Here is a 27,179-nt window from a genome sequence, read left to right as displayed (position 1 = left end):
GACTCACGTGCATGAATGCCTCTACTTGACCAGCCCTCTACCATTCGGAGACTTTGATCCATGGCTCAATGCCGAAGGTTTTCAGCCACCGTGCTCTGTGCCAACGTGCTGGCTGCAGTGGCCAATGCTTCCGTACAGAAAGTAGAGATAAAAGCCCCCTCATCTCCTTTCCACTTCAGACTTGCTCCTCGAGACTGATGCCGGGCCACTCTTGTAGAGGTGGGAGGTTAGACAAATGCCACCCAATCTTGCCACCTGGATCTGCACACTCAAAAAGGGCTTAGATTTCTTGGGCTGTAGCCTCTGTGTCATTAAGCCTCAGTCCCGCCTGTTGTTGGAGCAGATCAGATTGGTGTGTGGAGGAGGTGGCAGGTTAGTTCCCCAGTGGCCGCCCTCCTTGTCTTCCCTCCAGCCATTAGATTCAGTTGATGAGAACCAGGAGCAGAGTCTTCTCAGGCATAGCTCCTACCCTTTGCTTTTCCTTCCAGTTGGGTCAGGAAGCAACACTACATTCCATAGACCAGGATGCATTCATGTCAAAGATGCTCCTTGTTTGACTGTCCCTTTGACTTGGTTGGGTTGTTTGGAACGCCTGTTGGGTTTTCCATTGTTAACTCTCTCAAGCTCTCTCTACTGAGATGCAGTCGCGGTACTTCCATGGGTAATTCCGGCAGTAAATGTAGCCATGTGTGACTAAAAAGGAATAAAGGACCCCACTTGGAATACAGTTTGGAACAGCTGGAAGTGAAGCTAAACGTGTTTGTAGTAACCAAGCAAAACAGGGCTCTTAGTTGTCAATTAGTGCAAATTACGAGACCTGGTGGGGGTCGGGGACCTCCACACTGGCTGGGTGCTTGCAAGTCGGGAAGCTGCTGAGGCTTCATGAGTGTGCAAGTTGTTTTCTCACAATCACAACCTGTGTGGATTGTGCATGAAACAGTGCTGCACTATAACTCGTGTGTGTGTGTGTGTGTGTGTGTGTGTGTGTGCGCGCGCGCATACACATCAATGCATAAGTGTCTTTGGCAAAGTCCTCTTCATAAAGTGGTAGACTAGCAGATTGGCCCAACTGCCTTTCCTTCACTTGGAGTCCAATCCTATGCATGTTTGCTCAGAGGTGCAGCTGTATTCCATGTATCTTACTCTGAAGTCATAGGATCACAGCCTTAATTTACCCCAGAGAGAGAGAGAGAGAGAGAGAGAGAGAGAGAGAGAGAGAGAGAGAGAGTTCTGTGCCACAGAAGTTGCTACCTGTTCAGATGAATTCGCTGCCATGGCTAGTGAGCTGGGTTTGAGTGTGATTAACCGACATTTGAATCCACAGTGTTACAGGATTGTAGGTACCTCGCTACTTCTCAGCATAGACTACCTCACAGAGTTGTCACAGGGGCACATGACACCATTCAAATGCCCCAAATCACATAAAATGATGAATAGGAATACCCTTGGCTTGTGTCCTGGAAGAAAATGTTGTGTTGTTGTTTTCATTCCAACCTACTCTTTGCCCATTTTCATGAGCTCATTGCAAAAGAAGGTGGTGTGAAAATTATTGTAGGCTTTGGCCTCAAGTCAGCAGGAATTTGTTTGGTACATGAGGGACAGCAAAAGATTTCCTTCCCTCGCAAAAGATTTATATTAAAAAATTCCAGCCAAAAGACGCTTCCCCTGTATCCTCCCCAGACGGCCAAGCTCACCCTTTTGATGTTTGTATTTACAGTTTGCTCTCATCTGGAAATCATTTGCGACACCGGTTTTCTCCTTCCTCCTATCACTCAGTCTTCCTGTAAAACTCATTCTGGCTATGTAGGCCCCGGCAGTGTACCTTGGGTCGTGGCAGGGCAATCTATTTAGCAGACTGCTCCAACGAACGGCCATAAAGAGGTTCTCTAGGGGTCACGCTGTGTGCTCTTGTAAATTTATCCCAAATTAGCCCTGATTGGCATCCTGCTCTCCCACTGTAAAGAGACAGATGTGGACTCTCCTCAGCATCTGCAATTTCATGAACAGCCCAGCCTATAAATTCAGGAACCTCGGTGACCTAGACTCGGGTAAAGGGGTTCAGGCACTTTTACTGCCCGGCAGTGACTGAGAACCTGACAATGATTATTAACTACAGTGGAACCAGGTTGCTCAAGAAAAGCAGGCTTGACGTCAACATCCTGGCTCGGCGCGTTCGGATGTCTTTGATTCACCATGGATGCTTGCCTCTGTCCATGCCTTTTGTCCGCCTAGTCTTGGCTACGGTGAGCCTCTGATCTGAGCAGTTCACAATGAGGAATTGTTGGAGGCATCAAACGTTTCATCAGTAGGCTGGGACAGTGCTTAGAATGCAGCCAAACCAATGCGAAGCGTCTCCTTTCTTTAAGTAGTGTGTGAGTGTGTGTGTCATGTTTGCCCTGCTCTTACACTGGCCTAAAAAGCATGAATAGCAACTAGGAATAGAGATCAACAAACAACAAGGTTGGAATGGCGAAAGCAGAGAGCTGCAGCAGCAGAATAAAACCAGATCCAAGCAAGGTCTTTGAAAGGCCTTCCTTTGGGGCCAAGGAGACAAGGGGGGTGCCTGGCAAGCCTTCCTGGAGAGGGCTTTCAAAAAGCAGTGCACCAAAACTGGGAAGAGCTTCTTCATACTGGCCACCTCCTTAACCTCAGGGGAGCAGCCCCCCAAGAAAAACCTAAGATGACCTGAACTTTTGGATTTGTTAGAAAGAGGGGGGCACACTTTCATATGCCTGGACCCCAAACCCCATAGGAAGCTGAAACAGACTGGGAGCCAGTGATGAGATTTTTTTTCCTTATTTATTTATTTATTTATTTATTTATTTAGGGGACTTCTATGCCTCCCCATTCGCCGAAGCCTCAGGGCAGCTCACAAACATAAATAGATAGAATCCAATAAAACAATATAAATTAACAATATAAATTAAGTCACCCTGGCCAAAGAATAAAATAAATAAATATTAACAATTAAAATAACGTTTGTATAAAAAGGTCTTCGCCTAGCGCGGAAAAACAAATAACGACGGCGCCAGGTGGACCTCTCTGGGGAGCGCATTCCATAGATTGGGTGCCATGTATTATCCCAGTGTCCCTTTCCCGTTAGCATTATCCCAATACCCCTTTGACTGCTGCAGTGTTGTGTGTCCTGGCCATCTTCAAAGGTAGAGGACTGCCCTAGTCCCATGGCTTTGGGGGTGCATGATCCTGAAGGAGCTGCAGGATAAAGGAAAACTGCTGTAGTTCTTGGAAAAAACGATGGACCCAAGAAGAGCTGTGCTTTGCCCAGCTCAGCCAGATTTGAGGCAGGGCAAAAACAACTTCCACACTGTGTGCCCAGACAGACGGAAGTTACCTGGCCCGCTGTGGATGCGCCCAGAGCAGGCGTTTAGTGTGCCGTGGCCCTGCTTCAGTCACCGAACGTCGCAAGAAGGGCTCGGAAACGGGCAGCACCCCTTTCCAACCCCGCCGGGCTTCCCGGGCCTCGTTCCGTGCCGCAAAAGATCCATTAAGCAAGGAAAGGCGGAGAGCTTCCCAGGACTGTGGGTTGCTCGCGCGGAGAGCTGTCCCTCCAGGAGCACCTGATACGGCCCCTGACGGAGGGAGGGTCGCGTCGCTGCCCTTGTTCTTTCATGTTCACATTTCCCCTTTATCTCCTTTTATTGATTGAGCAGGGGCCCATTAAACTCTGACACAAGGTTGTGCTTGAGTTGCAAAATGTTCCCCTTCGCATTCGCTGATAACAAATCTCGATTTGCCTGCAGCCCAGAGGAGAGGGCGGGGGGGGAGGGGGTGAAGGTCAACAGGAGGGGCGCAGCGGTGGGCTGCAGCTTCGCGCGCCGCAGCCCTTCGGAGCAGGAGGGGAAGGGTGCGCATGCTGGCGCGCGTGTCTGTGCGTGCGCGCGTGTGTGTGAGTGTGGGGGGGGGGGAGCGGGATCTGCCTCTCTAGGCTGGATTAGTTTCGCCTGGGCTCTCCTTTCTCCGTCTCTCTTTCTCCTGCTACATTTTAGTCGCTCGCGATCGCCTGCGCGCGGAGCAGTCGCCTTTGAGCGGCTCTGCGTACGAGCCCGAGCTGGGAGCCGCGGCGAGAAGCGAGGAGGCGACGCTCGCCTGGGCGTGTTGCCGCTCCCGCCGCCGCCGCCGCCGCCGCCCCCGGGAAAAAGGGGGCTCGAGGGCTCCGCCGCCCCCACCCCTCTCCACTTCTCCTTCTTATTTTTCCATGGTTGGGAATAATGGCTACCAAGACTTGAACAAAAGGAAAGAGAGGAAGAAAGCACGGAAAAAGCGAAAGCGAGAGAGGGACTTCTCCGGCGCGGGGGGAACGAGGCTCCGGCTCTGATGGTGGTGGGGGGGAGCTGTGATTTATTCGTACCCCCCCCGGCTCGCTGCTTCCCGATGCCCGTCAGAGGCTGTGCTGCCTTCCCGTCCTCCTCCTCCTCCTCCTCCTCTGCTGCTTCTTAGTAGTGACCCCGCAGTCTGGATCGGGAAAATGCGCTGTCCGCCTCGCCTGCTGAGCTGAAGAAGATTCGCGGCGCGGCTGCTTCTCGGGCTGCGGTCCGGATCGCGGGCGGCGGCGGCGAAGGAAGGCGGGCCCGACCGAGGGCGAGCGGGAAGAAAGGAAGAAGGCGGGCGCACGGAACCGGGGAGAAAAAAACTTTTGGGATTTTTGCGTGAGGGGGGTGGGGAAGCACCTTGCTCGCCGTCGCTGCCGCTGCCGCTCTTCCGTCATTGTTCTTATTTTCTCCGAGGAAACCTGCGTCTCCCTTCCGCCCTCCATGATCTGAGCTCTCCGTGCCCGTGAGCAGGAGAGGAGGGGGCGAAGGGGACGCGAGGGAAGATTTATTTTGCGGAAGGCAGGGAGGAGAGGGAGGCTGCCTCCCGCCTCGTCGACAGGGCTGCCGAGGGGCTCGCCTCCCGGCCGGGCGCCCCCCGCCCTCGTCCGTGGCGCGTGGATGTCTCTTTGTGGCGAAGGAGCCGGGCTCTGCCTTGATCGCCCGCCGAAGCCGATCGAACCCATCTTCTCGCCTGTGGATTAAGGACTTGAGCTGGATTCTCGCTGCTCCGCTCCCCAGCCCGCCGCCGCCGCCGCCTGCCCCCGGACCCGCGTCTCGCGTGCGGCTTCGGGGAGGCTTCTCCCGCGTCCCTTCCTCGCCTTGTGGATTATCTCCGCGGTTTCCTGCCTCGGCCGCCGGGCTGCCCGCTGTGCTTTTGAGCGCGCCGTAAGACCCGCCTCGCTTGGACAGCGGCGCGGTCAGAGGGCGGTAAGTCAAAGCAGCACGCTAACAATGCTGGGGGCGAGGACAGCCAGCCCGCCGGCCCCGCGACGCGGGCGCCGGGCGACGCTGGCACGCGCTGGGCGGGCGGGCGCCCGGCCGGGTCGGTGCCTCGCCGGATCGCTCTCGGCGCGCCCGGCCCGGCCCGGCCGGCAGCGGAGGGTCTTTCTCCCGCTGCCCCCGACGTGCGAGCGGCGCGAGCGGCCGCGGGGAGTGGCGTGCGGGTCGGGTCGCCCGCGCGCCCTGCCCGCCCCCAACCGCGCCTGCCGCCGCCGCCGCATGCACCTTCCTTCCTCTCGCCGGCCCCGGCCCTCGCCTCGCCCTTCCCCCAGATCGCGCCCGGACTTTCCGTGCGCCCCTCCGGGTTCCGCCTCGCTCCGAGCGTCCCTCCGCCATCGCCGGCCGAACTGCGGTTCCTTCTGCCCGTCCGGCAGGGCGCCCGGGGAAGCGCAGCGCGGCGGGCGAAGCATTAATCGCACTTTCTTTCGGGCGGTGGGATTAAGGCGGGCAGGGCCGAGGGCTGCAGGAAGGGGTCAGCGCCGAGCTCAGGCCGATCCGTCATGGCAGCGGAGCGCTTCGCGAAATGGTGGAAGGCGCCGAGCTCGCGTGCGCTTCCCCCCAACCTTCATTTTCCAGGCTCCTGCACAGAGCGCGCTTGTTTCCCCTCTTCCCTTACCCCTCTCCAGGAGAAGAGGGAGCGGAAACATTAAATCCTGCATCCTTGCCTTCGCGGGCAGGAAAAAAGTCAGCCCGCATTTTCCAGAGCAGCAAGGAAGGCCCTGCCAGAAATTGAGGGGAAATATGGAAGTAACGTGCATCTGGTGCAAATAACTGGAAACACACCACAAAAGGAGCTGGTTGCCCAACTTGGGGGCGACGGTCTGTGCTTGGAGTGCCTGTGCGGGAGGGGGATGGGTTTTAAATACATGCATATCGAGGCGAGGCTGAGCAGCTTCCAAGTAAGTTTTCTTGGGAACACTCATGACTGTCATCTGGAGCCCACAATCCTGAACACCTTTGCTGGGAAGAAACTCCACTAAATTCAGTGGGGTTTAAATCTGGGTGGATAGGCAAGTGTGATGTGTGTAGTCCCCCGTTGTACATAATCTGCACACACAGCTGCACACACTAAAAATTGAAGCCACATTTAGCCGCATTGAAAGTCAGTGGAATAACCCTGACTTTAAAAAACGAAGTGCCAGGATTCAATGGCGTTTTGAAAGGAGTTTTAAGAGTGTGTGTAATTGGAGCCACTGGAGTGGACCTAGTGAAGAACTTTAGAAGTGCTCATTTATCTGCGGTGCTTTGTTTCTGAGCGAGACACATTTTGGATAGTATATCAGTCTTGTGGATGGAGCAGTAATTGTGTGGAAATCAACATTAAAAAGTCTGGATTCTTGTCGGTTCTTTAGATGAAAGGGGGAAAGTGAGCGTGTGCAGAACCGTCAGGATTTTTGCAAGGGCAAGTTGTAAAATCACCATAGCTAAAGCAAAAAGCGCAAAAACGGAGACAGATTTTTCCCCTCCAAGGCCCAGCAGTGTATTCTTTGCCTGTGTGTGCGCGCACACAAAAGTGTCAGTGGTAAGGGTGTATTCTCAGTTTTGAAAAGAGAGCAGGCATGGTAAAGCTGAGAGTTTATGGGCCTGAGCTTAATGCATTAACTTCTTCTGGAGAGCTACTGGAGAAGCTGTGGGCAGAAAAGATACGCATTTTCCTCCAGCGTGTGAATTAAGGCAGCCAATTTTTCATAATACATACCCTCAAAATGGTTTCTAGTTTTTCTACCGCTTATACATTGCCTTGCCAAGATGTATGTTTTTCCTTTATAAATATCATTTGCACATACGGCATCATGCTGACCTTTGTGTGTGTTGCATACACAAACACACATCACGTTTTTATCAAGGAAGGACAATAGCATAAATCACAAGATTCAAAGAGGTCTCATTTGACCAAGAGCAGTATATTAATTGAAAGAAAATTTGAAACTGAAGTAAAGCATCTGATAGTTATCTTGCTCAATTTAATTTGTCTTCTCATCTTAGGTGGGGTTTCAGTATAGGAAAAAAGGAAAGACATGCAGTTCAAGCAAGCATAATGTTAAAATGGTCTTAAGGAAGCTTTGCAGCATAACTTGGTGACGTTTGGTCCAAGAAATAGTCAAAAGTATTCCGAAGATGTGTGAATTGCATTTGCAAAATAGACTGGAATTGCCCCTATGATAAAGACCATCTCCTGCCTAATTTCCCCACAACTGCTTTTCAATTAATTTGAAAGCAGCATTTCAGCCAATTAGACATTGGAGATCAGCTCTTTAAAAGTGCAAATTTTGTAGTGTGAAATGAGCATTCCACATCACTGAGCAAGCAAAGTACTTTTTGTTGTGAAAAGAACAGGGACATCAGTGGGGCGAAAACGGATTTTGAAATCAGGTGAAAATTGGCTGTCTCTGTGGAATTAAACATTTAAAGGAAACAAAGCCACACAGAAAATTCTGCGGGTCTCTATCTCAGAACGTGTGCTTCATGTATACTCATCAGTGCCAAAAAATCTGGTTTCACTTCAGACAGGGAAAAATAAACCTTTTCAGTGGTGAAGCTTACAGAGAAAGAGAGAAAACATTTGCAGTTTGCCTGGGGGGTCATGGGGGGTTCCTGTTACACAAATCCTTGGACACTGTCCTTTTTACAAAAGGAGATGGAATTATTTACTGTATTATCCACTCTTGGAAGAAGTCTGTCTCAGCTGGAAAAGATTGTTAAGGTATTACATAGCATCACAACCTGCCTGCTCTCATTGCTAAGGAGTTAAACCTCTGGTCATCCTTGCTCAGAATTTCACTCCCGTGGTTTATGTTTATGTATTAAATCCGATTTGCTCTGCATACAGACTTAGGAGGCCAAAAAGCTTGGTTAGGGCCTTGCTGTATAAATGCTGTATTTATACATATAAATGCTATATTTCCCTGCACTCTGCCAACCCTCTTTCCCTCTCCTGTCCAAAATGTTTTCTAAATATCTAAAGAAAGATCCCCCTCCTGTTCTGTCAACATTTATGAGAATAGCTAGGGATTTTAAATTCACTGGATGAAAGAATCATCAGTATGGATTTCCATTTGGTCAAGAAATGATACCTGGATTTTGCTATAGTTTCTGTGAAGCAAGGCTTGCTAGAAAGTTTGAAGATTATTCTTTATAAATTGGCATCCATTTAAAGGCAGCTCCTTGCCTGCGTTCCCACTTCTGCAGTGTGTGTTATGGTCATGCAACATGAGAAAAGCAGCAAGAAACTACTTTGAAATGGTCTCGTGTATATGATGAATGACAGCGGGTCCAAGCTGTAAGTTATAAACCGCTGTTCTTTGGCTATGGAGGAATATGAAATAAAGGGGGAAATGCATCCAGTGGATGGATTGGAGCAAGCCAGGAGTGGAGTCTTGATTTATGTAAGAACATGGCTGAAGGAGGTGTATTGGCAGAAGGTGTAACCTGAGAACCAGGGGTTCTCTGATTCACAAGGCTGGCCTCCACCATGAAATAAATATTCTTGACTTTTTCCCTATCCATGAGGATAATGAAACTCAGGAAAGACCTCTTCTATCTTGACGGTGTATCTGTATGCTTTTAAGTGCGCCCCAATCACACATTTTCCTGCTAGTGAATTCTGTTGGCCTCTGTTTTTTCAGCTGTGCTCCTGGCATTACCCCTTTGAGATGGGGGTGCAAGGGCGGCATATTATGTCATCGCTGTGTTTGTGTTGCAAATGAGTTCTTGCTCTGAGGTGGTGAAGCTGTGGCGATCCGAACTTCACCAGCCTGCAGTTAGGCAAAATGTTAGGCAAAAATAGCCAGGCTTCTTTACATAGCGGCTCTTCGAAAAAGAGAAATAAAGCACTCACAAGGCATGGGGCTCTTTCACACCGTCCCACGTGTGGGAGGTGTGTCTTCAGGCTTGGCTTTGCATTGTCCTGCCGCCCACAGAGCAGGCCGTGCGAACGGAGTTTGCCCACCTTCCTAGGTGCGCAGAGACAGACCTGGGCAAGCATTTTGCTGAGCCCCAAGCAGGGCCAGTGCCGTGTCGCGCGCACAGATGTGCAAGTCTGCCTTGCTCTGAGCTGGAGTCCATTGAACCCAGTACTGCCTGCTCTGACTGGCAGGAGCCCCGCATCGGGGGAGCCCCGGCACAACTGGAGGGGTCCGTAATGAGGCAGAGCTGCAGGGTTCTGCCCCTAACCTTATGCCCCCAGCCCCTCTTCCCAGGCCTCAAAGAGGCTTCTCCTGGAATCACACCCAAGTGATGGCTCCGTGGCTGAGGACAACTCACCGAGGCTGTGCACAGGAGGAGTGGTGTGAGTTGACTTGGTATCATTTGGCGATAGAAATAACGTTGCGCAGCACGTGCTGGTCCCACGGGCCAAGAATGGAGGGGGGCAGCTGGGATTCCGGCTTCATTGTGTCCATCCCATTGCCGGTTGCACATCAGCAGGAGATGAAGAGCCCCCACCTGTCCGGCCTACCATTGCTTCTTGCAGCTTTCTGTTTTTTGGACGGGGCTCCGTCGCTAGCTATCAAACATATGGATCTAGCCAGAAACCGCTTCCTAGCCTGATCAATTACCAGGAAACGTAATGAGAAGCACCATCTCTGGAGAGAGGGAGGGAAGAGAATTGCCCTTACCTAATATCTCTTGGGAGAATTTCTGTGTCATCTAATGGGAAGCATTGTATTGAAATGTCTCTGTAGATGAATTTATATCTCTCGTGTACGTGTAAGAGAATCCTGGGGATCGTTTAGCTGGCTGTCGGACTGATAGGAAGATCTCTGTTAATGTGCAGTTGTGTGTGTTTTGTCAGAGGTCTGGTAACTTACTGAGATTACGTTTTTGCAAAAATCTCCCAAGATGGCAGAATGACAAAAATCTTAATTCTGTGTGACAGGCTTAATGCCAAAGATATAAAACATTAAAGGCTTATGTTTCTGCCTCTGCTTTCATTTAGTTATTTCAGTTTATCTACTGGTCTTATAGACGAATGGAAGACAAATCCCCTGTATTACCCACAATAAACTCAACCAGTTGTATCCTTTTAGAGGCAAAACTTAAATATATATTTAAATATTTGTCTTTATCTGTGAAGTATATATTTAAATCTCCCAAGTCCTGTTTATGCAGCTTGTTGGGTTTAATAAGTTAACTCACTTAAACTGTCTTGCCCACTCCTAAGCCATGGAGTCACTCAGCGAAGGTCATTGAAGACTTGGGTTTTACCTAGAAAACAATATGCTATTGACTCTGTCTTGCTGATTTTCTAGATTTTCAACTACACTTGCATTAAAAAGTCAAAGTTGTCCATCTCTTATTCCCTTTCCTGGCTGACGGCACTTGTGCCTGGCCTCTAGCATGCCCTCTTAACCTCTTTAATGGAAGCTGAACATCTAGGCTATTAAAGCTCAGCATTTGCTATTAGAAATGGATTTACAGACATTCAAAGCAGCAGAATAAGGAGCTGCGCATGAGAAGAGTGTTTTCATCAGAATGCTGATTTAATATCTGCAAAGCCTCCTCTTTCTGGGACAATCTGTAATGACAAAAGTTGGGCAAATGGGGTTTTCCTCTTTCTCCTCTCCAGAAAGAAGTTTGCTAAAAATTTAGAATTGTTTAAATTGCTGTTGCCCTTCCTCCTCCTCAAGACATGCAAGTCACACAGTGACCCCTGGTGGTGACTTTGGTAAGGAGGGCCTTTCCCTGTAGCTACAATCCTTTTGATGTGTTGAATTTGCTCACCCAATCACATATTTTGAATATTTTTTTAATAATTTGTATACCATCTTGTGGCTACTGAAGTACATGGCAGTATCTGAAGTACCAGTGATCAAGAGCCAGGCATGTGATGGCGTTTTCTTTAAAACAAACACTTGTGGGACACAAAACTCCCGTACAACACTGCATGGTAACACTCTCATACCTTCAGATGGAAACCAATAAGGTGCCATGCCTGCATCTATTACCTGGGCAAGGTGTTCTTCTTCTAGAGATGCAGATTCTTGTAGAACAGGGATTGTGGCCTGCAATTTGTCATGGGTGCTCTAAGCTGAAACATCTGGAGGGCCATAAATTGTCCACCCCTTGCGAGTAGAACATAAAGATTAATGGTAAGATCCAGTGGTAGCTCTGCACACAGTAGAGCCATTGAAAGGAATGGGATGTTAGCCATGCCCAATTTCAGTTTCATCCATTTCAATGGTTTTACTCTGAGTAGGATTAACATTGGGTATGGCCTTAATAGTATGTAATAAAACATAATCTAGTCTGACTGCTGTGGAGACCTTTGTCCACCAGCTTGTTTCATAATCATATCATCCTCGGAGTCAGGCTGGAGACTGGGAAGTAGTGTGATAGAACTTGCCACGCTTGAGTCTTGACGTTCATCAGAAACAATGGAGGGATGGACCTCTTGGATCAGGCTAAGTTCTAGGGAGCACACCAAACTTACCTGGTACTACTGCCTATTGTTGTTCAGTGTGAGGGTGACAAATCGGATGCTGTGCCTCTTGGTGTCTGTTCCTTGAGCTCCAGAGGTAGTGCCAAGTTGGAGAACAGATCCTCCAGTGGACCTCTTCCTCTGCCCTGGTGGACCAGGGTGAACATTAAGTGGCAGCAGGGACCCATTTCAGTTTCCCAAGAAGAGGCATTGTTGGGAGTTAGTATTGCAGCCAGACTCAGCTCATTGGTCATCCCTGAAGAACTGAGCTTGGGAAAAAAAGAAAAGAAACGAAAAGGGGCACCGTTGTCAGCAGCAAACAGTCTACCAAGGGTACTAGACTCTGACAGCTGCCCACGGTGCCAGGTGTTGATACTGATCTTACACCACATGGGATCTCTTAGGAGACTTAGGAGTCAGACCATTGGTTCATCTAGTTAATGTCTGCCAGCAGTGGCTTCCCCCGGTATTGGACAGAAGCATTCTTGGCTCTACCTGGAGATGACATCGATTGAGCCTGGTGCCCGCTGCAGGTTAAGCCTCTGCTCAGACATGGAGTTCTAACCCTCCCATTGGGTTATCCTCCTTGATCACCTTTTATCCCAGCATGATGCAGAATACCATATGACTCTTCCTCTGCTTCCAGGTGTTACGAAGACACACCTGCATTTGGGACAAGAAAATCTATGTTCATACCATTAGAATGTCTGTCTGTCTTCATAGTGCTGTGAAGAGAAAGGAACCCCATATCTTATATCTGCTGTTAGGCAGGGCATTGGAATTGTCGTTCGCCTGATGTTTCACCTAGATTCTTAGAGGGAGCTTTCTATCTGTGCTAGATACTATGAAGCAGTTTTATACTCTTACTTGTTTTTCTTAAACAAGTAACAACAGAAACCATTGTTTTCTAACCTTAAAACAATACAGTATGTTCTGTTAGAATGTTCTCTTACAGCCAGTCTGGTGGAAGATTCCTATAAGTCAGTCTACTCAGATTTAAGATGCTGAATTGAGAGCATTCAATTAGCTGAAATCAAAATGTTCTGGTTTAACTGGATTGTGTGTTGGCCCATTAGGTGGAACATTAGGTGAAAATCTAAAATTGAGATTCCTAGAAATTAAGTTTGTGCCATATCCTGAGGATGGAGTGAACATTGTAAATAACTAAATACAATATTAGAGATGGTGGTTGATGAGATAAATCTGTGTGCAAAGTATTAAATAGAAGTCAGAACAACCAGAAAGAATGGCTGTTGGAACATAGATCTCAACATGACTTCATTCGAAAAAGTTAAAATGTCATGCTAGACAATAGCCATAAAATTCGTTCAGGTTCGGTGCATGACTTGAAAATTTCAGTAGTATTGCAAACTTTTGTGAGCCTAGACTGTGCAAGGATACTACAACTTGTGAGTATCGTACCACCATAGTTTAGTCAAGTTCCTGTTTTTGAAATGAAAGCCCTTTATCTAACATGGTTCCCTTTAGGCCACTTGACTAAACGCCTCCTTGCTCGGTTGGATACATTTTAGACAAGGAAGAAAAAACCTTGAAATTCCAGCATGCCCCAGTCAAAGGTGCTGGACTTCTTTCTTGTCTTAGCTTGCAAAGGGTTGCAGCCTGAGGTGGAAACCGCAAAGAAGAGTGCACGTGCTCGGTGGCCTCAAAACACTGACCGATCGTTGGGTTGTGGGAGGGATGGAGCGTTTGAAAAAAGGCCCAGGGTTGGCTCGCATCTTGAACAGGCGCCGGCTGCACTTCCACGTTTTGCTTCAGGTGCCCTTTGTTCCTTAGGATTGCAGTTAGGATGTGGACAGAGCAGAGCAAATATTTATCATCACTATGAGAAGAGCAAGAGGGATGAAATTAATACTGTGGCACCTATATTTCTCTGCCTGCAGGGAAACATTAATTCTCCTCTGCCGATTGCAGTGTGTTTGAACACTTCACAAACAAACAGTGAATGAAAGAGGAAGCATGTTGTTCTGCAGAACCTGCTATTCTCCGTCGAGTTGTTGTCAAGAGCGCGACTATTGTTTCTTTTGTGCCATTAAGAGACCTCCAAGTGGCTCCTCCGTCCAGTCTCTTAGCCCTAAAGTGTAATTGTGCGTGTGCATCTGTGTTGTGTGTGTGTCCAGAATGGTTGGAAATCCTCCATAAATACCTCTTCAACACATGCCTCCTTTAGAACGGTGTGATTGGCTCCCGAAAAGCCTTCCGTGAAGCCTTCCCTGTAATCCTTTTATGTTACTTCTTCAGTGGAGATTACGCAGCAAGAAATAATTAGGAGATTAATTTTCACCTGTCACTGCCAATAATAGATAACCTTGATACAGTGACAGGGCTAGGATTGCCAGGGAATGGAAAATCATTTAACCCTGCTGTGGTGGCAGTTGGAAGGCAGAAACGGTGGAAGGAAGATCTTTTTTTGCTTGGCTCTGTCAAATGTTAGGTGAGCTTTTATAGCACTGTGGGGCTGAGAAGATTATTGCATGGTGGCAAGCAAAGTTTTGTTCCTCCTTGCTCTTCCCAAAGTCCCACAGATATCCGTGTCAGGAATGCAGTGTTGTCCATTTTCCTTGGACGGTGTTTCCTTCTGGTCCATGTGCCCTATGGGGTTCGATACAGCCCGTACCCAAGTAACTCTGGCCCTAATGCCAGGTCTAAAGGCACGTGCTTAGCAGATTTGTATCTGGTGCATCAGATCTGGACTGCCTGGAAACCCCAAATGCACCATCTGGGGTTCCATCATGGAAGAAAAGCCAGATGGAAATGGAACGAATGAATCTCAATGCTGAGACCTCCGTCCTAGGAGGATCACTTGGAAACAGTGTGTATGAGACCAGTGGGACTTCTACACATGTCCATATCAAGGGCCCATTGGGCTTCTTGGTGCAGTCAAGGCCACTGACATCTCACATCAAATAATTCTTGAAAGGCTGGTGACACAGAGCGTTACTCGGCAGCCTGGAAGAACCCCACACAGCCCCTGTCATTTCTGTCTGCATTCTAAGGTTACACACATTCACACACACACAAAAGAACCTTTTTAGAGCTCTCTAGTACACACTAGTGAAATGAGGAGTTACAGTCCCACAGTGTGGCAGGTACTGGACAAATAGGCAATTTTAGCTCCACTTTTAGGTATAAACTGCTCCCACATGTTAAGAATCGATGCATTCCAAGTTCAGTTGAGGGATTTTCAGTGGAAAGGATCTCAGAGTGAGTGTTACTTTTTGTGGAATTTGTCCTCTGTCTACCAATTAAATGATTATTAATTGTAATTGCTATGCACTCGCTGCATCTGTGCAGTTAAGTGGAAGAAGACTTTAAGGGTGATTCCTCGCAGGAGTGACTCTATGGCTTTAATTGGGTGCTGGAGCACCCAGTGCTTCAGAAGCACCTTCATGTCATACAGCAGGGAAGGAAAAAACACTGGTCCTTTGCTCTCCTCCGAGAGCTTATGATGTGGCAGCCTTTTCTGAAGCGAAGCCAGCCTGGGCCTGGGCCTGGACGGTGTCTGGATGGGAGATCACTTAGGAAGGCTCACCTAGCGTTCCATCACAGAAAAAAATGCAGGATAAAAAATAAATGACTACAATAATACTGTGGTGCATTAATAATTCAGCGATATCTGATTATCGCCGAGGAAAGCGGAGATGGCAGCTGCCGCTGGAAAGCACAGATCTGCTGAATGCGGGAGCATTTGAAGTGGCGCACCGGTAATTTTTTTAAAAGCACTGTTAGCACCATAGACCTGGCTGATAAGACGCGATGCTGCCTTTATTGATGCAGAACGCATTTCTCTCTCAGTGGGTATTTGTTGCTTCAGTAGCAGGTTCCGGTAAAGACTGCAGTCGGTCTCGGCGCAAGGAGTGGCGGGGCCGCCAAGGGTTCTCCTTCCAGCTTTATTGTGGGTGGTCAGAGGAATGCAACCTCTGGCTCGATCATCCAAGTTCAGCCACCCTGCAGCTCATGCACCAGCTGGCCTGCCTCTCTTTGTCTGCTGCCTTGCTCTGACCACCTTTGTGCTGCAACTCCCTGTACGACGAACATGGCACATTGGTAGAATCTAATCAGATGTGAGCTGGCAGCAAGAGATGCTGTATTCTTCAGTCCAGACATTGCTTTCATTGTCCTCCTCTAACTCCAGGTCTGCACACGCCTAGAGGGAGAAAGAGGATGTCTAATGAAGACAGCTTTATTATGCACTGTGTAGCTCTCAGCCTTCTTTCTCTCCCTTCCAAATGCAACTCAAAAAAGATCTGTAAAAGTCACAGTGTGCTTGGCCTGGGGATTTTCCAAGAAGCCAAACCTAGGATTTCTTCTTGTCCCTTTCAAAATTAATTGCCTCCTCAGTTCAGGTAGGCTTAAAATACATCCTGGTATCTGAGGCTGTTGAGCAAAAGGTAGGTAATGTTTAAAAAAAACCTCCTTCTCTCCCCCTACCCTGCACTTTCCCCAGCTCTTTTGTGCTGAAGTTTAAATCTACAATCTGTTGAGAATGTAATGGGAAACCAGCCTACAGAAAATGCCATTATTCATATCATTCTTAGCTCATTTATTTTATCTGCAATAGCAGGGATAAGGCAAGCAGCTTGGCATTGCCGATAAGCAGGGGAAATATCTTAGAGCTATTTGTAAAAGTTAAAGCAGATCTTGGTACAGAGAGATAGTGGGAAGGTAGGGGGAAGGGTGCTGACAAGCTTTTTGGCAAGCGACTGAGCTGTAAGCTAATAAAGATTTTAATGGGGAGGCCTCATTAGGATTAGGCAGAAGATCTATTATCTCAGATTTACACAACATAAATGGTGAAGCAACTTGGGCTCCCCCCTCCCCCGCACCCGACCGCCTTTCTGTGTTCGCTAAATAGCACCGTAGAATGGAAAATCTTTTAAAATTCAATCGGAATCTCTCGTTGCCAGGAGCTATTGCCAGATGCTTGCTGAGGAAAGACAGAAGAATGGCCTAGGAAAGAATTGGAAGGGTGTCTGCAACGAAAGTTGCATCGCAGTCTGACTGCCACTTCCCCGGTTTGCAGTTTGCGCCGTGTTCCACGGGCAGCGACGGAGGTGGCGGCGATACGGAGCACTTCCACAGTGGCCCCCGTTTAGCCCCAATGGGCCCATCCAGCAAGCACTTGTTTGCTGTCTGCATGAATGTGGGATGAGCCATCTGATCCTGGTGGGCCGTCGTGGTTTGTAGGGCACCCTGGTTTACAAGCAGCTCTGCCTTCCCGGTTCAGACACCGTAGGGACTTTCGCTTTAACCAAGCAAGGAGTCTCTCTGGCAGAAGAGGAGAAGAATCCATCAGAGCAGCTTCTCTCAGGACTCTGTTGCAGTGGCCAGCTGTGCCCGAACCAGGCCAACGGTTGCCAGCCCCTTGGCAGAGAAGGGTCACAGCAGGTGCGCTGTGCACTGAACATCCTGGTTGAACTGCAGGGAGAGTGGAGACACTGGTCTGAAGTGCTAGAACTATGCTCCCAGGCTAGCAAAGACTGATGTAGACAACTCAGAGCTGGGCGGATTCCATGAAAGAGAGCGCGCACTCTGCTTTCGTCCCTTATCGACATGCTTTGCCATGAGTTAAATCACTGGATCTACCCCATGCACACCCGTGGTCCGATGCCCTTTGCCACCAGCCCCTCCCCGCTGTGCATCTCTGCAGTGGAAAATGCTGGAAATTTCATGTCACACAACTGTATTTGGCTCTGTCTCTTTCCCAGCCTCCATTCATGTGACCACGCGGTCGCCATGGGTGCCCCCTGGCTGACATTTTAGCCCTCTTGAACCATCACAGTACCAGCTTCTGTGGGCTAATTCTAGTGCCTGAGATAATTGAAAAGCTTTGTGTGAGTTAAGACGCATTGCAGCTTCTTCCTTGACGTGTCAGCTGTTGTTGTTTCTTTGCCATGCTCTGGTTTCTCTTCAAATCATGAATATCTTCCACCTTTCCCCTAACTCGTGTAGAGCTTTTACCACTGATGCTGGTTGCTGGTGAGATTGTGTGCGATGGCTAAGTCCAGCTGGGGCAGAGTTGTCAGGCTTCATTGAGGAATCTTCGTTTGTATAGAGGAATGTCTGGCCATTATTATACTTAAAAAACAAGCACCTTCCGTACCTTCAACTGTGGACTGCTTTGAGAGCTTTTAAATAAGAGTGTAATTTGATCTCTTGTGTAATATATCCGCCTTTTAACCAAGGGAGGTCCTTGGAGATACAGTTGTCTTATAAGGAAAAGAAATGCTTAGGAAAAGAGGAAATGTTTATTTAGCTTATCCTTAATATGATGCTGCAGGTGGGAAAGAGAAAGCAGGCCAGATATGACTGGAATAAACCAACCCCCCCCCCCACCTTTTTAATAATTGAGAGAAAGTTGAGCACCTGACGTTGGTGGTGGAAAATGTCCATTCCTCATTCTTCTGCAGCTTTGGCTCTTGGGACTGCTGCTCCTTGAAGTTTCCATCATGGTTATAGGTCTCCACACATTGGAAGAGAGCTAGAAGCACCAGACATGTAGGTCCCTAGGCAGCAAGGCATTTGCTTATCCAGGCACCTGGACAGTCTCTGCCCAGATTCTTTCTGGGACACTGGTGACTGATAAAGGCCTTACTCCCAACTCCACTGTTCTGCACAAATGCATTCCATGAAAGAGAACAGAAGTTGGGCTGGCAAGGTGGTAGGCGTGTCTCCTACCTTACAGAGCAGCCTCCTTTGTTTAGACCTGTCTCCTCCTCTGTAGAAGACCTCCCTCTCTTCAAAGGCATCTCAGAAGATAGTCCCCTCTTTGAAGAGGCCCTCTATTGGAAGGGCTGTTCAGTCCAAGTCTGGCTGAAGAGCAGCGGGGTCCTTGAAGTTGCTTGAGTTAGCCCCTGGACCGCAGACTGCGCAGGCAGACAGATCCCTTGGCCACAGTGTTCCTCACTCTGGCAAGAAGCATCTCCGTTTAAATCGGTAGAATTCTTGTCCATCGGCATCGACACATATATTCCTATTTAATGTAACCATGTACCTTACTTTTGTTTCGTCATGATGCATAAGCAGCCATCTCACAGTGGGGTCAGAGCTCTGGCTTTTACTGTAGTAGCATAGATAACCCAACGTGGGTAATCCAGTCTATTTTCTTGGCTGCATATTTGCAAGTTGTTCTGTCAACTTTTCACTGCATCAGAGAGACCTTCTATGATCCACACTTTGCCTTGAAAGCACGTGACATGGCAGCTTTAGTGAATCGAAGCCAAGCTGGGTCTGAACGGCACCTAGAATGGAGACCACCTGAAACGGAGACCATCAAACCAAGGCTGCCTTCCACTCCATGAGCGAGAGGCAGCATGAACATGTAATTCATAAATGTTATGATAGACAACTCCCAAAGGCCTAGGTTGCTGCCCGCCTTCTTGGAAAAACCCAGCTTTTTCATTAAATGGAGGGCTCCTGTGGATTCTATTCCATGCTCAACTCGCCCTTTTGCCACAGCAAAACTGAAAAAAAAATTTCTGATAAACGTGCTTGATTGTGAACAGAACTTTTTGTTTTGTCTGTAGAATTCAGCGGACCTGGAGCTGCCTCGTATCGGGAGTGGCTTGGTAGCAGCTAAGGTATGAGATCAAGTCCCCCCAGTATGGGCACCTGGGGCTCCTTTTTAGCTTGGGGTTTCTGGACTGAGTTGCAATCTCTCCTGCTTTCGCGTTTCATCTTCTTTCACTAGCTCTTTCTGTATTTTCTTAATAGCCATGTCCTCTGCTGTCCATCCCGTTCATTTCCCTACCCCTTCCTTTCCCCAGCTGTGTTGCCAAACCTCCAGATCCCTTTGTTAAGCTTCCAGAACACACATATTATGAACCAAAACGAGCTCTGGATCCAATCACTGCCTTTGCCAACTTGCACGGTTAGGGAAAGAAGGTGATCCTGGATCATGTTTGAAGACTGTGATGACTAGCTTTGGTGTGTGCGCTTGCGTGTGCGCAGGGTCCCTTGTTTGCCGGTAGTGCTGATCAGCTGATTCAGGCCCAAGACATGATATTTGGCAGTGGAAACATTAAGGGCTCAAGATGGCTTATATGAATTAGGGACCTGGAACTCTGCACGGTAGAAAGTCATTGTTTTCAAGGAAAACTGAAGGTGGCAAACTTTGGAGTTCTTAACTTCTTAGTCACATGTAACCAGATTATGCAGATTCTGCATGTACCATGTGCAGGTGAAGGGAGGACCCTACCTGGTATCTCCTACTGTGCTGTTTTTCATTTGTCTGCTTTTATTGTTTTGTTTGTGTATTTTTATGTTTATATATATTTACTTCGGGCTCAGTCAGACAGAAATGCTCGTAGACCCACAAATGCAGAAGATTATGGGTGTTCTAAGGAGAGTGGATGGCTCATGGAGGCAAAGAGTGCCTCTGTGGTTCTTCTGCCCTGGAAATCAGCTCAGTGACTGGTTTTGGCCATCCACCCTAAGCACTTTGGATGGGGAGAGGAGGAGGCTGGTGCACCACCAGGAAATGTTGCATTCTGGAGATGTCTGGCTCCTGACCTCTCAGCCCACTTCACCAAGGTCACTCTCGTGCCCTCAAGCGACCAGCAGGTGTGGGTTTTTCCACACTGCCAGCAAGGTGGGAAGAACGGTGATGCATCGTCGGAGTTGTTTTCTGTCTTGGAGCTGGGTCTCTAGAAAATCCTGCAGGCTTCATGTCTGGCAGCCATGCGATCGTTCTCTTGATGATGCTCGTGAACTGCTGTCGGGAATGAAAGGGCAGTGGTTCTTGGTGTGCGTTTCAAGGCCAGGCAGGAGGAGGAGAAGCAGCCCTGGAAACTGGCACTCCCAGACACTGAGATGGGAGAAGCTTATCTCAAGGCTTCCCCTGAGAATAGCGAGCATCTACAATTGCCGGGCCGGCATGGCACAGGAGCTCCATGAGCCAACCGAGTCTGGTCCACCTCTTGACCTTATGATGTGGTCTCAGGAGAGAGACACTAGCCAACTAGGGGAGTGGCGCGCAGAGAAGAGACTTCCCCACCTTCAAAAGGGCCTTCCCAGAGGGAGGGGGCCCAGGGATATTCCAAAGGAGGGAGTTCAGAGGTCGTGGGTCACTCGGGTTCAGCGAACCCCTCCACTCATGCTGCTGCAGCGATCGTGTTTACTGGAAGCACTTTACAAAGGAACGCTCTTTTGCCTTGAATGTGCGAAGGGGGAACCTAGCTCAACAATTACATTAAAAAGAAATTTCAGAGCAATACACAAACAATGCAATGGAAACCCATAATTGTCACATCAAAAAGGTTTTAAAGGCATGTCATAATTAAAATAAATTTAAAAGAGAGTGATTTATCATTTAAATAAATGCTTTAAAAAATTAATTTATTATCGCACCTTACTTCCTTCATGGAACTCAATCTCGTGTAGAGAAGATTCCCAGAAGGCAGTATCCAGGATCAAAGCTGTTTAATTTCATCAAGGCTGCTGCATAATTGATTGCCAGTTACAGTGTGGAGTCTTATCTGCCCAGGATTCCAGCTTCAGCCTTCCACCCACCTTAGTATTGGTTTTACTGCCCCCAACAGTTAGCATTCAATCCTCATTGGTCTCTTTTGGGTATCTACTTTTAGGGTCATTTGCCTCCGAAACACTTCTTGAAATTTTGCAAGCCTTGGAATTTCCCCAGTCCTGCTGACACCTCCTTGTTGTGCACAGATCGTGTGTTCTTGGCATGACATTCACCCCTGAACATTGGAAATAATAATTATTATTACTTGCATACCCCATCTGTTTTTCTCTTGCAAGAAATCCAAGGCAGTCCGTTCTGCCTCGTCTCCATTTTGCCCTCAAAACAGCCTGGCAAAGAAGGTTAAGCTGCAAGCCGGCGATTGGCTAAAAATTGCCCAATGAGCGTCATGGCTGAGTGGGGACTGGAGTCCAGCACTTCCCACTTCCAGTCCAGCGCTCCCTGCCCACAATATATTCCACTGGAGGAGAGGAGCTAGAGGCCATTCTGGGAGTTTCAGGGCCTGATTCTCACCTCTTCAGTGGTGCCTGGGAGGTGTGCATGCTAGAAGACTTCCTCTGAAGGACACAAGGGCTTGGCAGGGTCTTTCTCTCACTACTTTTTGTCTTAATGTAATCACGATACCATCACCAATTATAATTTACTCCTGCATTCTTGTCGGCTGCGTCTGCTGCAGCGACTGTTTCGCAGTGTTTCGATAAGGCGGGGGAAGGACGAAAATGTGGAAAGATAGCCGTAGAATTATCGAAAAGGGAAGCTTGTTTAAATGGCGTGTGCTCATAAAACCTCACTTGCTGCATCTTTGATTCAAAGTACATCTGTTGTCGGAGAGCAGGGGCGTGCTGATTGCCCAGCCGTAGCAAGAAAATTAAACCCAGCAAAAACAATAAAACAAAGGAATCTTTTGTTCTGCTTTTCTGACAATAACGTCGGAGGGTCACCGTTTCGGCTGACAGCGGCCCTCACTCTTGTGTTGCAGTCACATGTTCCAGGTCAACAGGAGGGCGAAACCTTGACACTGTTAACTGATGACTGTAACTAGGTTAGGATAATTATTTCCCTTTATCTCCTTGCTGTAAGCACATGATAAATGGAATTCTGGGCTGAAAGGAACATATTTTTCCTGACCAGCTTATTAATACAGGCTTATCCATTTGGTTGAATCTGGTGTCGGGTGCGTTGAACCTTGTGGCCAACCGAAGAATTACAGTACTCAGCTCAGCCCTGGAGGAGGGCTGTGCTAAGGAGTACATTTCACAAGTGTGCCTCTCACAGATAACATGTGTCATCTGTGGTTACCTGACCTGTGGCTCTTTCAGTGGCATTTCTCCCTGTGGGGAAGCTGTGATGGTCAGTGGCATCCTGAGACTTCTGCTCTGCTTGGAAGTGCAGCAGATTTCATGGGCGGGTTTCATAATAGGATGTTCCGTCATGTTGGAAACATCCCTTCTCCTGAGCAGTTCCGTTGTCGGTTCATTGGTACTCATGTCCCTGCCTTAGATGGTTCATGCTCTTCACTGGCATCTCCTGCAGTCTCTTGACCCTTGAGCTTATGCATCAAAGAACCTGACAACTCCTCCTCAACCTGTCAGGTTGTGGCACAGGCGGGTCAGGATGTGATACTCCATTGGGTCTTGTCCTAGTCCCGAGTGTAGAAAAGTAAAAGGGAAACGAAAACAAACAGAAGACATCACTCACCAGCTAGCGGATGTTTTCCCAAAAATGTGAGCTGAGTCTCATATAGGGCAGTAACAAACATGGCCCAAGAAACCTGGTTCCATCATTTGAGTGCCTTGTCAACAAGGAAGCCAGAGCCAATCCCAGCTTGTTTGAGGCTAATGTTCCATGTTTTTAAGGGTGCAACTGAAGTATAAAAACAATGCCAGTCTTGGGTTTAATAAGAGAAGGGCAGTCTGTGAGAAGACACTGAGAATATAACATTCCTGTCAGAGAATTCTGGGTACAGTCAGGAACGAGGGAATTCATAACTTTGGGCTTGATTCAACACTGTGATGTTAGCATAAGCACTGAATGCAGTTAGCATCTTCCTCTTACAATGCGAAGTATGTGGAATTTTTCCTGATATGTGGATCTTTCCTGTGGTTAAAAACCAAAATGAAGTGCTGGAAGCCACAGATTTCACTGTAGACGAGGTCATGTGCCAGTGGGTTGTACACTGGGGAAGAAATATGCTTGGTTCTGCTAGCCAGTCCAAAATAAATAGGATTTCTTGCATCAACTGTTCTGTGCTTCATTTAAAATGGTAATCCAAGTTAATTGTGACATTAATTCGCAGTTCAGAAAACATCCTATATAACCCCTCCCCGACAAAATGCAAATCGATGCCAACAGTTTGGCGTGTTTGATTTTTTAAACATATATATTCTTTACCATTTTAATTTGCAGCCTTTTTTACTGCAGCTGTCCTTCTTGTAAACAGAAGTATGTGTGTTGTCTCTTAGTAGAGGGTCTGTACAGAATTGTCTGAAAGATTCTGCAGCTCTCAATAAAACGGGATACCTAGCTCTTAGTCTGAAGCATCTAACTGCTTGAAACTGTCCTTTCAGCGTGTTTATGGCAGTTGCCTGTTCAGTGACAGTCTGCAAGACCTTGTTTTTACATAAATAGGATCCAGCCATTAGGTTTTGCTTGCCTTCAGCAATAAACATGTTTTGCAAATCTATCCTGCATGGCGCTGTGGCACTTTCGGAGTATTTTGAGCTTCAAGCTCCAGTGAAATGTGACTGCCACAACTTCCTTTTATAACAGCTTGCTCGTCTCCCAGAAATTATGCCATAATGATGTTTGGTTTATATATTTTACCCTTCTCCTCATTAAAGTGCTATCTTTTTGGAAGAGACGCTTTGTGTGTTGAAATATTATGTGGTTAAAATGAAGGCAGGTTTATAAGGATTTAATGTACTTGGGAGCCAAGGTTTTGCAGCTTTATGGCAAAGATGTTGTAACAAAGGACTTTATGGGTAAGGTGTCCTATATTTTATCTAAGCAGTTGTTCAAGGAAAAAGAAATCTTGAGCAACAGTGTCCTGGTCAAAGAGGAGAAACTCTCTGAAAGAAATAGTCACCTCTGCTTCAAATGGGGCCAATATTAAATTGAGGAGTTGGACAGCAATATACCCTCACCTTCTTTTGAACTTTCAGTTGCTAAATTATATGTTGCTTGTTTGTTCGGACATAAGAACAAGAGGCCAATGCTGTGGTAGATAATGGTGCTACAGCCTTTACTGTTTGGGCTGACGTTTCATGTCACATCTCACTATTCAGTTGGAACAAGAAAGCTGCCCAGTCCAACTGTTTGGCCATCTAGACAAGGATCATCTGTGTTGACCTGAAAGTAATTCTACATGATGTCTCCCATCGCCGGCTACCCAGTCCTTTTTTAACTGGAGAATATTCTAGGAAGTGGGCCCGAGACCCCCTGTGTGCAAAGCAGTTGCTCCATTGCTCAGCTATGGTCCCTTTCCTAAATATTTTGTATAGGCCAGTAATGGCCTTCAGGGAGCCACTGTGACGAGCATGTCACTCCCCTTTTCCCTTTCCAACTGATCAAAGCAAACCCTTTCTAAAATACAATCCTTAATTGAGCTAGGCTGGCTATGCAATACAGAGAATCGCAATAAAACTGTTAACAAGTAGCATCTATCAAAGTAGTGATCCCTCTGATTGGTGGTGTTATTTCTTTCTCATGTCAGGAGTTGATTCCAAACTGGATCCCCTTGTTTCTTCCCCCAAAAGGGGCTGGCTCCACCCTCAGGGAGGTTTATGCTGCTTGTGAACCAGACAGTGAAATGCCAGACAGTACTTAATTGGCCTGCTCCTTCAGTCTGACAATGAACCACTGGGTTGATGAACTCACACCCCTCCCCTCTCCTTGTTCTACATTGTCTTCCCCGGAACCAGAGGTGGTCTGGTTCTAACCAGCCACTTGGCTGACCTTGCTCATTAACTTGGCATTTCAGCAACACATTCCAACCCCCCCCCCTTCTTTTTGCTCACCTTCACAGTCTGAGCTTTTCAGCTTGGAATGCTGCCTTTTGGGAGAAGCAAGCCCAAATCCTACAGCTGCTATGCTGCTCACTGAGCAGGGCTTCTGTTTGGGCAGAGTTATTTATGTGGAAGAAGATCCAGTCCTGTCAGGCCCTATTCACAGCCTAATATGGCACATTCCAGACATAGCTTTGCCACCTCAGTCAGAACTAGGCCTAATTGGAAAAGAGAATAGAAGGAAAACCTCCAGGGTCTATATTGTCAGAATTTAGACAGAGGTTCCAAGCAGTAGTTGCAACAGTACAATTCTTCTCTAAGCGATATCAAAGGCTTTTCATGCATCTGACAGATCCTGCAACGCTGTTGATAAACCAACTGTCTTACTAATTAATGCCTGTTGGGAGAGCATACATGGCCAGCAGCAACACTGGGAAGACCATTAGACCATTGAAGGAATGGGGGTATCTCTGGTATCATTCCACCATCTCTCTCATGAATGGTGTTGTAGCTGCAGAACATTTTCCTGGGAAGAATCCTCCCAACTTCATCTGTGCTGCTCCTACAGGATTGGTGGCTGGGCTGTTTAAGAATTCTCGATTTAAAAAAAAAAAAAAAAAACTGCCTTATGCAATAATGAAATGCATTTTATCCCATTCTGTGACTTTTGCAAATTCTGTAAGAGACAGCCCATCCCTGGGTAGTGCCAGTTACGCCCTTGGTCTCTCTTTGAAACTCCTGAACCAGTACCCCACTGGTGGCAGACTTTTCTTTCCCATGTTCCTTCTTCTCCTGGGGTAATGCCTGGGGATCGGTAAGGCCACATGGCCATGCCTTTTCAAAGTTGAGGCCTGTGCATTGCACAAAGTGAGCAAGCAGGTCTTCATCATGTCCCTCGCCTAAAAAATTAAACCTGGCTGCCTCGTAAGATGCTTCTGTGAGAGAGGAAAGCATATGGGCCTCATTAATGAAGAATCACCATGCTCCATCTTATTTTTGCAGTGAGCATGAGGGGAAGGAGACAGGGAAGGAAAAGGAGGTGTTTTCTGCAGCTCTCTTGCGCTCGCTCTTTCCGCTCAGAGAGAGCGAGGGGGAGAGAGAGCAAAACTGGCTCTCTAAATTGGTAATGGTTTCTGGAAGGCATCCAGGCTGTTGTAAATATGAACTTTTGTCAATATTCCCCAAGCTTCCCTGGACTCTGGGGTGGGCTTTATTAGCTGAAGGTCACTCTATTATGTTCGTCCGTCTCCTGAGACCTTTGATTCGTTTCTGAAAAGGACAGCCATCCAAGGCCTTAGCAGCCCGCTTTCTCTTTCCCAGTGCTGGAGCTGATAAGCTTAAGGTGCATATTTCATCCACCCTCCACTGCTCAGCAAAGACAAATGGTGTTTATAATTCCTGGTTTCTTCTAGTCGAACAATGCGGGGGGAGGCGATGGGAAGGGAGAGAAAGCACATGTAGACGCACTCTCGCGCACACAGACAAAGGAGCTCACGGAATTGCAGTCTTGGGCCACAGTTATCCATCTAGGAAGGTCTCCAAGGGATTTGTTTGCAGCCCGGTTGCCCTGTAGATGGTGTCTTAGCGTTTCTCCCAGTCCCTCATCCCAGGAAGTGCTCCTAGATAAAAAGTAAAGCGGGGTGGCTAGCAGGGCACCCTTGGGCTGTTTCCAGCTGGCTGGTTTTGCACGCTTGTGTGTGCACGCTCATGGCTGGAGACTATGTAGATCCAGCATTGCACCACCTAAATTCAGCAGTGTTGGAAGGGGAACAGCTCTTTTTTAAAAGCCAAGAACAAACAACAGACAAACGAGCGTTGTCACCAGAATTCAGTGGAGGCAGCAAGGGGCTATCTTAGAGCAAAGGAAGGGACTGTTTTGGAGTAGTGTGGGGGGCTCAGGCTCCCAGGGCACTATGAGTGGGCACTGT

The 27,179-nt window shown here is 47.8% G+C and overlaps 1 protein-coding gene across 24 annotated transcripts in view; it reads left to right on the top strand.

Moving 5' to 3' along the window:
- Positions 1–27,179, top strand: part of FBRSL1 (fibrosin like 1) — a 679,964-nt gene that overhangs the window by 527,613 nt on the left and 125,172 nt on the right. For 18 of the 24 annotated variants that reach the window (XM_044440550.1, XM_044440538.1, XM_044440549.1 and 15 more), the window contains one exon: positions 19,293–19,346. The exons of the other annotated variants lie outside the window; for them this stretch is intronic. In XM_044440550.1, coding sequence (XP_044296485.1) covers positions 19,293–19,346 — 54 coding nt within the window. The remainder of the gene's footprint in view (positions 1–19,292; positions 19,347–27,179) is intronic. 24 annotated transcript variants of the gene reach the window in all.

Source organism: Varanus komodoensis, unplaced genomic scaffold (assembly GCF_004798865.1).
Source record: "Varanus komodoensis strain SLA01 unplaced genomic scaffold, ASM479886v1 scaffold38, whole genome shotgun sequence".
NCBI lineage: Eukaryota > Metazoa > Chordata > Lepidosauria > Squamata > Varanidae > Varanus > Varanus komodoensis.
This window is presented reverse-complemented; position numbering and strand designations above follow the sequence as displayed.